The sequence below is a fragment of the Channa argus genome, chromosome 16, assembly GCF_033026475.1.
Source record: "Channa argus isolate prfri chromosome 16, Channa argus male v1.0, whole genome shotgun sequence".
NCBI classification, from domain to species: domain Eukaryota; kingdom Metazoa; phylum Chordata; class Actinopteri; order Anabantiformes; family Channidae; genus Channa; species Channa argus.
The window spans coordinates 4,435,810-4,449,556 of record NC_090212.1 but is presented as its reverse complement, the minus strand read 5'-3'; the positions used below and the strand labels follow the sequence as shown (position 1 = coordinate 4,449,556).

Sequence of the window (13,747 nt, the reverse complement as noted above, 5' to 3'; positions counted from 1 at the left end):
AAACTGATGTTAAATTCTAATTTATACACAAGAAGAATAAGTAATTTTTTTTTAATGTATAAATGTATTGAAAAAATCCATTTAAAAAACTGGTTTGTGGCATTGTGGTTACTAAAAATCTTTAAATAAAGAAAGAGGGTAAGAAAAGAAGGTTTTTGGGAGTCATTTGTTCATAGTGTGTTTACCAACTAGGTAAATTCGTGTTATCGTGGTGTAGTTGTGTGTGATGTGCAGAACAAAGAAATAGTGCACCGAGTGGTTCCTCTTTTCCACACACTCCACCTAACAATCAATTCAACACTTAACATTTTCGTATGTTTGCATAACAGGGTCATGCACATCTTATTTTGGAGATTTGCTGATAGTGATGCCTCACTTGCAGATCTGTCATAAGATCATGCAAAGCAATTTGTCTCACCATTTGAATAAAACTTTAGCAGTATTTTTGTGAAGATTTCTTTTAGATTGGAGCACAGATGGGCATTGTTGAAGGGGAGCTGCAAAAAAAACAATCTGGAATTATTGAAAAGGTAGACTCATACTGATAGTAATATGGATTTAGGAGGAGGCATGTCAGTCATATCCGGACATCACTTTGTGTGTTATAGAAACAGTGTGAAGAATTGCATGGTTTGAAATCTTCATTTGCTTTTTGTATACAGAACAGGAATTACTTGCAGCACAGTTAAAAGAACAATATAAAAAACCGTCAGGGGGTTTAAGGAGTCTAGGATACAATTCAGAATATCCAAAGTTTGTGTATTCTATTATGGTCATTCAGTAATTTGAATCCTTAAATGTGGTGAGACTGTCCCCTGTCATATGAGGGATGGGGTTAGCAATCGCACGGGACAAAAGCAAGGAAGGTGCCATTAATTCGATGCCCTACTAAAGTATCTGGAGATATTCCTGATGATTTACAGTGGTTGGGATGCTGAAGATGGATGCAGCTGAGTTTCCCACTGGACAGTCGACAGGACAAGACATATTTGCTCAGGAATTCAATTAACTGCACACAGCCATGCTCGATTGGTCAGAGCTCTGCCCAGTCACTGTCACTATCTGTCATGCTCCCTGCTGGAGAGACAGCAGCACACACAAGAGCAGACTGGTGCACATAGGAACTGAAAATAAAACATTTAGTATGTAATGCACAGTCTATAGATTATTATTTTTACAACAAACCTTTCATATGCATAGGTAAAGTCATACAACATTTAATACTATTTTTAAAGTATAACTAAAATTGATACCAGTGGCAATTGTTCTTTAAGCTGGTTTTACTTTTATGTGGACTTTGTAGTGTCATTCTAAGCATTTTGTGCATTATAAACGTTCAGTATATTAATTACATGCTGGTTTTTCAACCGTGAGTGACGACACATACTTGAAGCAGAGTACAGATTTTAGGACATCAAATCATCAGTCTCAAAGTAGAGATTGTATCTATTGTTTCATTTAAAACCATTACAGTATATTATTTTAAAGAAATTTGAATTTTCTGAGATACTTGGTCCTTAATGCTGCATAGTTTACTTGATTTGGTTACAGGGAACAGGTCTGACATAATTTAATGAAATGGTGATGAGAGACGAAGTAAAGCCAGAGTTATGTTAAATGGTTCACGTGTGTTCATTAATTAGGATGCCTGTAGCGATGCTTCTTCTTGGAAATTTTTGACTTTTAAAAAAGTTTCTGCTGGAACATGTAGTCTCTAGATCTAATGTGTTATTACAGTATGTCAAAATGAAAAAAAGAAAAAAATATTGGCAAAAAGGTGAGGTTGTGCTGAAAAAAAATGACACCAAATATCTGCATGGCAAAATATAAAGGTGAAATCTGAATTATTTAAAATGGACAGATATACTGTTGACTTCTGAGGGTCAGTTGTAATTTCTCTTTCAAATTAATTGATAATACTAGAGGTTTACAGACTTATTCAAGATATTCAAGTTTTTTTTAATTTTTCCACAATTAATAAGAAGAATGTGTATTTTTTGTCTGAATTGCAAACGGAACAAATTTTTGCTAGTATTAATGCAGAAAGGGTTCATAAATTTTAAATGACACTATATGTACAGTATGATGTTTTAATTATAATTCTCTGTACTTCATAAATAAACTACAAGAAAGATAGGTAAACCACTTTGGAAAGTGTACTAGACGTATAAGGCAGTACTACGTAAGTACGAAATATATTTGACAGACATTAGTTGCAACTAATACATAGAACAATACAGCAAATCACAAATAACGAAAGCAAAAATATATAAAACAGTAAAGTCTGTCATTTGACATTAGTGAGTCAATGGCCTGATTAAGATTTTTATGAGTACATTGTACTAACTAATGCTTAACACGCTAAAATGTCCTCTTTCCTGACAGTTGATTTTGACGCCTGTTATGTTCAGAATATGTTTGCTGGGAAAATGCACGGTATCCTGGGCCATTTAACACTATGTTAAAATGAAAGTGTCTGTGTGGATGCCTTGGAAAGTTGCCTGCTACTGAAACCAACTTTATGTTGAGGGAATGCTGCTCACAGCAAGGCCCAAGGCAAGACATTAGAGGTAGAATGTAATGAAGCCTAGTACTGCCAGATAGGACCTTGTCTTGGCAGGATGGTATCTGCTGTTAATTGATGAGCTGTGTTTTGCTGTGTACTTGTGGCTACTTTTTTTGTCACTTGACATTCTCCTTGGGCTAACAATGTGTGACCCTAACAACTTTCCAAAGGACCTAAAAGTATCCTGAGCAAATAAAAGAATAATCTCCATCTAATTATGTCAAAGTAAATTTGGCAAGTAAAGTAGATGAACTGCTAATTGCCGTCAAAGCTTCTCAAAGGCCTTGGCTAAAAATGAAAGAGTTTCTCCGTTGAACATACATATCTTAATCTCCTTTGAAATAACGATACAATGTTCGCGAGGAAAATACTTTTTCGTTCTGTTTTTCAATTCCAGAATATCCGGGGGAGAGCAAACCCCACAATTTAATGGATAAAATCCCATTGTGTTAGAATAGATGTTCAGAAGAAATAGCTGTACACCTCTATGTGGCTGGCAATGGAAGTATCTAGCACATTCTACTTGGAATAGCTCCTAAACATTGTTTGCCATTTGCTTTTCTCTCTTTCTGTTTTTGCTTTACAATTGACAAGTGACTTTTAGCGACAGATAACTGTCAGCTTACAGGTGTATAAAAATGAGATGCATTTTAACAGAAAATACACGCTTTCTTTAAATAAAAGGAAAGAACACAAGCAAGACCTGTGTCGAATTTTCAATTATAGTTGGATGCAAAAGTTTGGAAATTCCCCTATTTTGAAATGTCAAATAGTGTAATTTTGTGTTATTTTTTATTAATCTTTCAAGATGAAATTTTCTTTATTTTACTATAACATCTGTTTCAATTGTTATTACTTCTAATGATGAATGAACATTTTTCAGATGTTGGGTTTAGGGTTACGTTAGCATCCCCTTAAACTGAAATCGCATTGAAGGAAATGGAAATCTAAACATATTAGTACATATAGTAACATTTTACAAATGTTGTACACATTTTATTATTTATTTTTGATTCACTATTGACTTTATTCCTCCCTCAGGACATTTTGGCACTGTTTTATTTTAACTTAAGCTACAATGGGAAATAGCAGCAAAGCATAACCTATAGCAGGTACAATGAAGATGATAAAATTAGACAGCAATTTATCAAGATAGCAATAATGTCAAAAGTAAAAGCTGTAAAAGTTGAGCATATAGTAGGCCATGGAACACATATTTTGAGTTATTTTTGAGTTTAATGGAACTGAATCATAAAACTAGTCCAGAGAGCACCATCAGACAAAAATAGTGAAACAGGTTTAGCACAAAAGTTTACTTTGTGAGTGTGATCCTTCTGCTGAAAGATTTACAGAATGAATGATTTTAGGATGTCAGAAAAAATGAAATAAAATCACACTTTCAGGTCATAAGATGGATAAATGTGATGCACCACTTGCCATATTTAATGAGCCTATCACATATATGTCAGTTTATACATTTGTAAATCTACAGGTTGTCCCTAGTATGTCATCCTTCAATAGCTACAACTGATAGTCTCTTAATGTCACAAACAAATCCATAGTTGTTTTTTTTTGCATATATTATATTTATAGGTGTAACAAAATAACACAGTACTGTGGAATGAGTTTACTTAACCAGATGAGATGAGTTTATGAGCTAATCAAAATCAAGCAAAAATTGAAAATTCAATTAAAGTCTCATGGTAGAAATAAAGGCAAGATTCAGCACCACCAGCTTTCTCCAAACCCATTTCCCTCATTGCGTCTACAGGGCAGCCTGTGATTGATGGGCCTAGGGACACCCTCACACTGCTGTGTACCTAATCTCAAAGTATAGAATCGCCGTGACGCTTCATTAAAGACCTGCACAAGCATGATGTAATGGTTAGGGAAATGGGCAGGGAAGGGAAGGTCTCTGGTTCAGACTCCCACAGGGATCACCACTGCCTTGTCTCAGCTAAATGTCCAATTGCAACAATAAATGATGATTGTGATGATAAATGTGACAGTGTGCAGGCTAATACGTGAGCACAAACACCAAATATGCTCTTCAGTGGGCAAACAGGCAAATGTGACCTTCTGCCTTACCACCATGCTATGACAGAGGCAAAGCATATCTGCTATTGACACAATCTGGTAATGAGCTTGTCAGTCATCACAGTGGTCTCTGTTTACTTCCAGGATGAGAAACAGTAGGAGGTTAAGAGTGTCATTGACAGATTTGCTGCACTTGTATAATTACATTCTGTGTACAGCTATGGAACAACCATCACAGAAACACTAGCAGTAGCAGAATGATTCTAACTTCCTGTCAGAAGTATGAGTTCCAGAGATACACATATAACCACACAAGTCACTTTAGGGGCAGCAAATTGGATTGCTTGTTGGCTCTGTGACTGATGAGTTAATTAAGGTGGAAGAGTATGGAGAATGAAGTCAGACACTGCTCCATTTATTTATCCTGTATTGACTATATCTCCACGCACTTCACTGGCTTGAGTAATCGCTGCCTTTCTGCTCAAGAAAACAACTAACAGGGAGGAAATGGAGATTGTCAAATTTCCAATTCAAAGTTAAAAGATCATGAAGTGGATTAACACTGAATTTATGACTAATTTTTTATTTTCGATTATCTATGAGAATTTTAGTCAGCTGGGAAAACCAGCAGGCAGGAAAGTAATAACCCAAGATGTCCAAAAAAAAAAAAAACTGAATTCCTTAGGAAACCATTACATAACTGTCCCAGTAAGAAACATAATTTTCTGTTCACAGACGTCTATCTCTTTAAATTAAAGGTTAAAGCCAAAGCTGGGCTCTGACCCTATTGGTCTCCTAGGCAAGTTTTTTGGTATGTTGTCTTGTTTTTAAATGTACTTCAGAATTTTCATGATTAGAGAAAAGCCATCAAATATTGTTGCATTTATATAGTAAAAGGGAAAAATTGTTGTTTTGGAAATAAAAATGTCATTCTGACTATAATTTCAGAGCAGATTACATTATTATAGGAGGTTCATCAGTCTGTGGATGTAGGACATTATTAATGAAGTTTAGACTGCTGTGCTATATGCGTAAATTGTGCCTGTCCCTCTTGCAAAATCAATCCCACTGTAGTGTTGCGACCACAGATAAAAGAACTACATTCACCATTTGTGTATCAGATAGAGACAGTGTCTGAAAGCAGTGATGCTTAAAACAAATCTGTACCAGCACCAACACTATGATGCTAAAGCAGAAGCAGGGAGAGGATATCAGAAAAAGACCCTATCGAGTAGTGAGGACAGAAGTAATGGTACAGTATATGCACCTAGTGACACGTAATTATGGGAGTAACGACAATTGATAATGTCAGTAAAGAAATAAATGAAGGAATTAATTGTTTATTAAATTAAAAGAACCGTTGTAACTAGGGTACCCGCCTATTATTCTGTGCTCTGCGTGACCGCCTATGCTTCCTGCACCGTGGTGCAGCATTGCTTTAAACCTTAGGGATGATATTAAATACAAGTTGAAATCGAGCTTTGTGCTATCAAACTGTAAAGTCTGACAATACAAGTCATTAACAGCAGTGATGTACTAATTTGGAGCGCAGAGGACTGGAGCCAATAAAGCAAACAACTGTCTTTGCTGGAGGACTGAGTCTGAGATCCTTAATCAAGTGTCCCGGCTTTGGGTTTTGTGGTAGGTACTGTATGAATAAAGGTAATTTGAGTCCAACCTTGTGACAGGTGCCAGAGGGGACACACTGTGAAATGTGGTGGGACTGCACACAAGTGTGCTGAGACGGATTAGGGCTTAGTTTGGGAGTGAGATGTACATAGAGCGTGTTGTGCTGGGGACCCAGGTGGTGCCAGAGGACAGCACGGCACGTTTACATGCTTTTTTTCCCCTTTTTTTTAAACAAGCCACATATTTTTGTGTTGCCTGTGAAGAGGAAAACATTGAACCCAGACAACAATTAGACACTATTCACCAGAGGATGAATTTGCATGAGCAACAGTCCCTGCTCTGCTGGAACAGTGGAATCAGTGGAGAACAACTGATACTGTAGTAAGACTGATATCGGTTTGTTTTTCCTTTGTCTTTGCACTTTCATAAGAGGCTTTTCTCGTCACGCAAGATGATTCTGGTGACAAATGTATATGTAAAATGTGTATTTAATATTAGAATTTAGTTTGTTTTAAGTTCAAGTCTCTCTCACACGCACACACACACACACAATTACATATTTGATAACCAATACCAGATAGTCTAATAGGGGAGTCAGGTGTTGTGAACTTGTTATCAACTGTGAGATACAGCTGCATCAACTGATGAATTGTCCTGCACTGGGCTGACCACAAGTCCAAACATCAAAATTAAAAAAATTAGACCCAGACAAATCTTTTTATGCCGAATGCTGTTTCTCTGGAACGAAATATTGACCAAGCATAAAAGCCATGTCATTGTTGCCAGGCTCAAACAGACTCAGCATCTGTGAAAGTAGAGAAGATTAAATTTGCTGGACTGTGTGCATCTCTCTGATTTTAAAAAGAGGCAGTTGGGGAATGACAAGCTTTTGTATAATGCTCTATAAGCTTTCATAGGAAAATACAAGGTAGAGCTCACATTAATGGCTTCCAGTGTGTAGCGTAACATATAGTGAAATAGAGAGAACTTTGAAGATGCTGTGAACAAACATCTGTCAGTGTTTTGTAGGGAGAGGTTCTAAAAGCCAGCTCCATTTAAAGCTCCACAGCAAAACAACTCCGTTACTGAATCTTCATATTCTCTGTTTACGCAGTTTAGTTATAGTCTCTTATTCCTCTCTGTCTGGCTAAGAAGCATTGGCAAGCAAAAAAAAAGACAAAAACAATAAACAAGCCTAACTCCAGCATAGTCCACAACAAAGGAAGTGTGAATAACATGATTTGAAACAAAAATATTTAAACATAAAGTTATTTTTCCGATTTGTTTCAATAGGTTTTGTAACTGACTCAGTACAAACAAACTACTGAAACTGATTTGATAAGGGATTGGAAACAACTCAGAACTGGATGCAGATTTGTTAAAATGCTATCAAATCTCATCCTTAGTCTTTTGCCCAGGTGATCCACTATCTACATTTTACACTCTAACACATTTACTGGAGGTGTCTACGCATAATCCTAGAACATAGTTACAAATACAAATACAGTATTGCAAATTGTCTGTCAATGGAAAACATGGTATTGTATGGTTAGTGAATAAGTAACGTTTTATCACAACGATCTCTTTTGAAATCTGCTGCCAATATTCCAATGCAATTTAGTCTATGACAAGCAGCTACTGGTTGATCCTTAATTTGATTAGTTCTTATTTGTGTGAATTCAGTAGACTGGTAAACAAGTTGAGCAACACTGAGCCATTTTCAAACTACACTCACTCGCTCAGAAAATCAATTTGAAATCAACATATAAAACACATCTGGATAATTTCATACATGTACAGTACAGCAATCTGTTCCGTTAAAAACAGCAGCTGCTTGAGATGACATTTTGCCCTGTTCTGTCTACCAAACGTGTTCGTTGGAGGAAACAGGGATATTATCCACATTTTTTCAGTTTTGTCCGCAAAATGTTTAAGCAAAGGTTGTGTGCGTTTCTGCATCTAGCTCAGAGGAAATTAAATCAGTTATATTAATCCAATTTCAGGAGATTTTGAGGTTGACAGAGAAGGATATTATTTCACTATAAAACAGTCTACGCATTTCATTGCACAACACGGTGTAATGAAGTTAAAAATTACAGTTACAATCACTGTGCAATTTGCCGTTGGAAACATTTAAGTTGCTTTTGGAACAAAGTCGCAATGCGGACATGTGATAAATATTAAACAAAAATTGTTTTGTGAACTTCACATTTGTCTTTTGCTTTGCTATTTTAAATTGAAGGTTAAAGCAAATATTGTTTATTTGGGTCATTAAGCCTTTAAAGAGCTATTTTGTTGTAATGATTAAAATGGGCTTTATCATGCTCATCCCAGTGAATCAGAGCATTAAGTAACATCTAGTATTTGTTCATTTTGACCGCAAAAAATGCCAATATTAGTAAAATGTTTACTTAATATATGAAATGGATTTTGGTTTCTTTTATCTTTATTGTAACCAATGAATATGACAAGTTCACTTGATAGAACACAAACCAACTACTTTTTAAAAAGGCAGTTTTACACACATTTCGACAAAATGTTTACATCACACATGAGAGTAGACAACAGCACATGGATGTGCCAACTTACCCATAGTGCAGTTGGTGGTGAAGTGGGGCTCAATGGTGCCCGTGTCATCCTGGGGGACTCGCTGGTCGTAGCTGGCTGAGACCTGAAAAGGTCTTCCTCTATGGGTGGCAAAAGTGAGGTGGACCACTGCCCAGCTGCCAAGGAGAGAAAGCAGGAGAAGGGTCAATGTGATGAGCAGACACCATGGCTGACAGAAAAACCCACACCTGCTGTGGGGGTTGGGGGTTAGGGTAGCTCGGGCCTGCTCTGCCTGAACTCCCAAAGTTTCAGAGGAGGGACGGTCCAGGGCTTCAGTTGAGGCTGACACTGGGGCTTCCTCGTTGCCTTCCATTTTAGGAGGGTCCCTTTCTTCCTTTGTGTGGTGATGCATTGGCTGCCCTCTGAGGCTACTCAGGACTGATGTGGAGGTTCGCAATGAATCAGGTGCAGGGTGGTACCTCACTTGACAGCTGAGTGTCGAAGCTGACCAATGCCTAGAATTTAAAACCACTAGTCAAGCAGGTGTGAGTGTGTTTGAAAGACAAAAACACGCTCACGTCAAATCCTTGTGTTGAAGCGAGCTGCAGTCCAGCAATAAATGCGAGCGTCCCTCAACCGGTGGCTGGTTTTGTGTAGTTCAAGTGTCCCTAATTGTATTAAGCAAATTGTGCTGATTTCTCTTTCTCTCTCCCTCTCTCAGTCCTCACTCTCTCTCCCCTCCCCCTATCACATGCCCATCCCTTCATGTTTAGATAAAAGTCATGAGAGCACATATAGTGAATGCCCTGGGAATCCCTGCTTCCTTATTGAGAAAGTAAATGCATTAATACCACGTGCTGTGCATCTATACACAGCACCAGCACACAACCAAATTTACTGACAACAGAAGACTCAATAACAGACTGTGTGCTTGAATGCAAGCACTATGCATTGAGCCATTATTTGACGGACCCTCTAAAGAGAGACAATGACGGAGAGGGACACAGGAGACAGAATTATGACGTAAAAAAGGTCCCTGGCAAGTGGAGCTGTGTGGTATGTGTTCTAACTATGTGAACACTGGACAACCCAGGCATGTGCACCACTGTTATCATTTTTAGTCTGATACTCACATTTTAAACTGCTCAGATACACTGGCAAAGATGAAATTGTTGGTACCCTTCCACAAAAAAATAAAAAATAATCTACAATTTTCTCTGAAATAACTTAAAACTGACTAAAATAAAAAAGATAGAAAAACTTGACGTTGCTTTAGATCTCCAAATTCAACCACATACATGAACAAAAATAAAATAAATTACTAATTACTAAATAACGACAAAGATGCAATCTGTCTGGGCAGTATAGGCACCAGGTCTTCTTCCAATATGGACTGTGAAGCTAACGACTAAGGTAATGCAACAATTCCACTACTTCTTAACCAGTCACAGACGACTGCTCATGATGCTGTTCTCACAGTTCCCAGCAGGTTTCGATTATGACAAGAGAAGGGGGAGATAGGAAAATGTTTATTTTGGGGCTTATTTTGTGGGTTGTTAGGCTTTGTTTGGGTAGAACAGTGAACTAACAGTTCAGCAAACATAAATGCAACACAAACAGGCTCAGAGCTTTTCTGATTTCCCCAATGTCTGTGGTCTAACTCAACAGGCTTTGCATTACTACCTTTGCCAACTTGTATTTTTTATTTTGTGTTGCCTTTCCGCCATCTTCTCTTATTTCCCTGCTCTCACCTTTTTGCAGCCCCTTTTCACTGAATTGTTCTCGCTCCATCTCTCTCTCCACGCAGACACTACACAGAATGAAGGGAAGGTGTTGACCAGATGGGAAGTGATGTTATAGCACCATGTTATATCAAGAGCACCTTTGCTGTGTGGGGGATCTGCTCCCTGCCATATCCCATAATAGACTGGAAATAAAAGCCTGCCATTGTCTCCTTGATACCTTTGCAATGATTTGCCAACTGACTAATATGCATATGGTGTGGCTGAATTCACCAGCGGCTCGGTTGACGGCCAAATTTACGAATTCCCTTTCTACCGAGTATTTAGCATGATGATGGAATTGAAACTGTGGATGAATGTTTGTCTCCTTGTGATTTTTTTTCTGTAGCACTGTAACACTGTAAACCTAAAATAGCAGAAAAGAAAAGAAAATGCCAAATGGTTAACTATGAAACACAACAAATCAGCACAATTTCTAATTCGAGAGGTGCAGCAGGGTAGAGAGTAACTTGTGCTTTGCATTGAATATGCCCAATGTACTGGTAATAAAATGGCCACAGCTGTACAATTGCATCCAATCTGAAGTGATTACTGTGAACTGGACTTCTGTCTCTTCAGAGTAAAACTCTGCATATCTCTCCTGAACTACCAAATTATTGTTTTGTCTTATCATACTATGTTTTCGCTGGCACTCACAGGACTGATTAACGAAGCAGCGGATTAGAACAGAGCTGCCAGTGCACATCACTCAAACATTTAAACCCAATTAGTAGTATACCATGCAAGGCACAACAGTCCTAAGTATAAGTAAATAAAATGAAAATGAATGATAACAACTCCTCGTGCGGGAATTAGATATACATGACTAATCTGAATGCGGATGCTAATAATTCTCATTATGGTCCTTGGTGTCCTAACGGCCTGTTGGTTGTTCCAAATCACCTGACCTTTGTTTGGACTGTTTGTGAAAGCCTCTCCCATGATGTGAAGGGTTTTTTTTCACCATGGAAAAGCAAAAACAAAACAGCACATGCCAACTAATCTTTGCTGCCAATTGACAATTCTCATTTCATAATGCTATTCATTTACTCTCCCTTAGTGGTCTGCTCTGGCTAACGTAGCCCTTTTAATTTTCATTTGGGGTATTGTGTTCGTGTGTATTTGGTAGTGGGGATGTCGGATGCTTATGTCCTAACCAGATCAAGGGGGATCTGGTTTGCATTAGCTGTGAGTCTCATCCATCAGCACAAACAATACATGAAGAAGTGTAGTGCATTTTCTTTTCAAAGTGGTGATGTTATCCTAATTATGTGAGGGGCCTGGTTGGACACATTGCCAGAGTGAGGCTAGAGTTTTACCTGCCTTGCACTGATGTATGTGTTTATGTGAATTCACAAGCTTTCTTTTTAACACATCCTCAGTTAAGATGTTAGCATACATTTGAATTTGGATTGAATATTGATTAGGATTAAAAGGAACAGATAGATATGTGCATGTGTGAAAGACAGATGGTATAAAAACTTTTTTTTTTTTTTAATTATCGGTAGACTGCTACTTTTCTTTGACTCATTTGTACCAAGTAAAAGCACATTATTTTTCTTGAAAGAAGGACCAGAAGCCCCAGCAGGCTGACTAGGGATATGAGACGATAGGAACTGGGTCTTTGTTTTATCCATCCATGAAACATCATCAAATAAACATTAAACCATTGATCCCATTAGGGGTTACAGGGGTGCTTTAGCCAAGCCAGCTGTCATTAAGGGAATGGCAGGGTACATCCTGGACAGGTTGCCATCCTATCTCAGGGCTGACATGGTAATTTAGCTGAAAAGATTTTAAGGTACAGAAGAAATGCTCCACATAGCAGCTGAAATCTGTCTTTAAAAAATTTAAAGAAATCACTCCCATACAATATAAATCTTGGATGTATGTGAGCAACTGCCATGGAACTAAAAGACAATGCCGATGACATCACAAACATCTTCCAGTGGTTTCCATCACGTTGTCTCAGTTGGTTGGTTTTTCATCAATGTCTGGTAGACCAGAAACCATTATTGATGGGAAAATCCCATGAAAACAAATATGATGAAAACTAGACTAGAAAAGAAGATCTACCGTAAGTTTCAATTCACTTGGCAAACAGTGAGGTAGGACAGAAAGCACACCGGTGTTGAAGCCAGTCCTGTTGGCAGGCTCAGCAGGCGGTGGTGGGCCAAAAGTTAAAGCAGATTTTACAATGTGCTATGTAAAAAGTTGACATCACACACTGCTTCAGGATTGCTATAGACAATACTTTATAGATTATAGAAGAAAAAAAATGTAACTATGATTGGTCAGAATTACATTTATAAAGTCAGAGGAAAAGACTTTTACATTTAGCGTCCTTAATTTGCCAAGAATTATTGGATATTGTTTAATATTTTATCAAATAAATATTCAGTATCACCATATTGGTTGCTGATGCTAAACCACATGATTTAACCTAGAGCATTAATAGTGTGAACAATATACCATAATAGTATGGTATTGACAAAGCCTTTTAACTCAAGTGCATGACCAGAAAAATATTTTTCGATACACTCAATGTCTGAGTACCCTTAAGAGACATCACGATAGCTTTTGATCATTACAGTTGTTGTCAAACGGGATTGGGATTTTTCATAAAGAAAAGATGAAAATGATTGAAACTGATGCTACTGTACAATACAACTGGTGGTGAAAGAAAAGTGCAGGAGTTAAAGAATAAGAATGTGGGTTGGGATGGTGCTGCTGGATCAGGATCTCTGCATAAGCCACATTGATTTTGACTGTCAAATGCCGTACTCCACAACAGGCGGGAGCCAATATGTCTAAATAAGTGCACATTAGATTGAACGATCTGACATGGCCCGGTTAAATGAATGCCACTTTCACAAACCAAATAGGACACATTTGAATGCAATCTGTTGAAAGCAAAATCAGTTATGCCAGTCTGCAGCTGGAGTTATGTTGTAGATAAGGTGAGTTGGAGATACAGGCCTGACTTCTATTGTTGTGTTCTTTGTGTTTTTGGCATAATTTTATATTTGTTCAACCACAATAGATTAAATAAGCTTAATGACCTTTTTGGTCACATGGGTCCTAACTGTTTTCTAATGGTTTGCAGGGAAATCTATATACAGCACTATTCTCTTAAAACAACTTATTTGAGTCTTATATGCATCACAGGCAATGAATAACAACAATT

The 13,747-nt window shown here is 37.6% G+C and overlaps 1 protein-coding gene across 3 annotated transcripts in view; it reads right to left on the bottom strand.

Annotated features, from left to right (window-relative positions):
* Nucleotides 1–13,747, bottom strand: part of alk (ALK receptor tyrosine kinase) — a 335,775-nt gene that overhangs the window by 62,617 nt on the left and 259,411 nt on the right. For all 3 annotated transcript variants that reach the window (XM_067478980.1, XM_067478981.1, XM_067478982.1), the window contains one exon: nt 8,822–8,955. In XM_067478980.1, the coding sequence (XP_067335081.1) occupies nt 8,822–8,955 (134 nt within the window). The remainder of the gene's footprint in view (nt 1–8,821; nt 8,956–13,747) is intronic.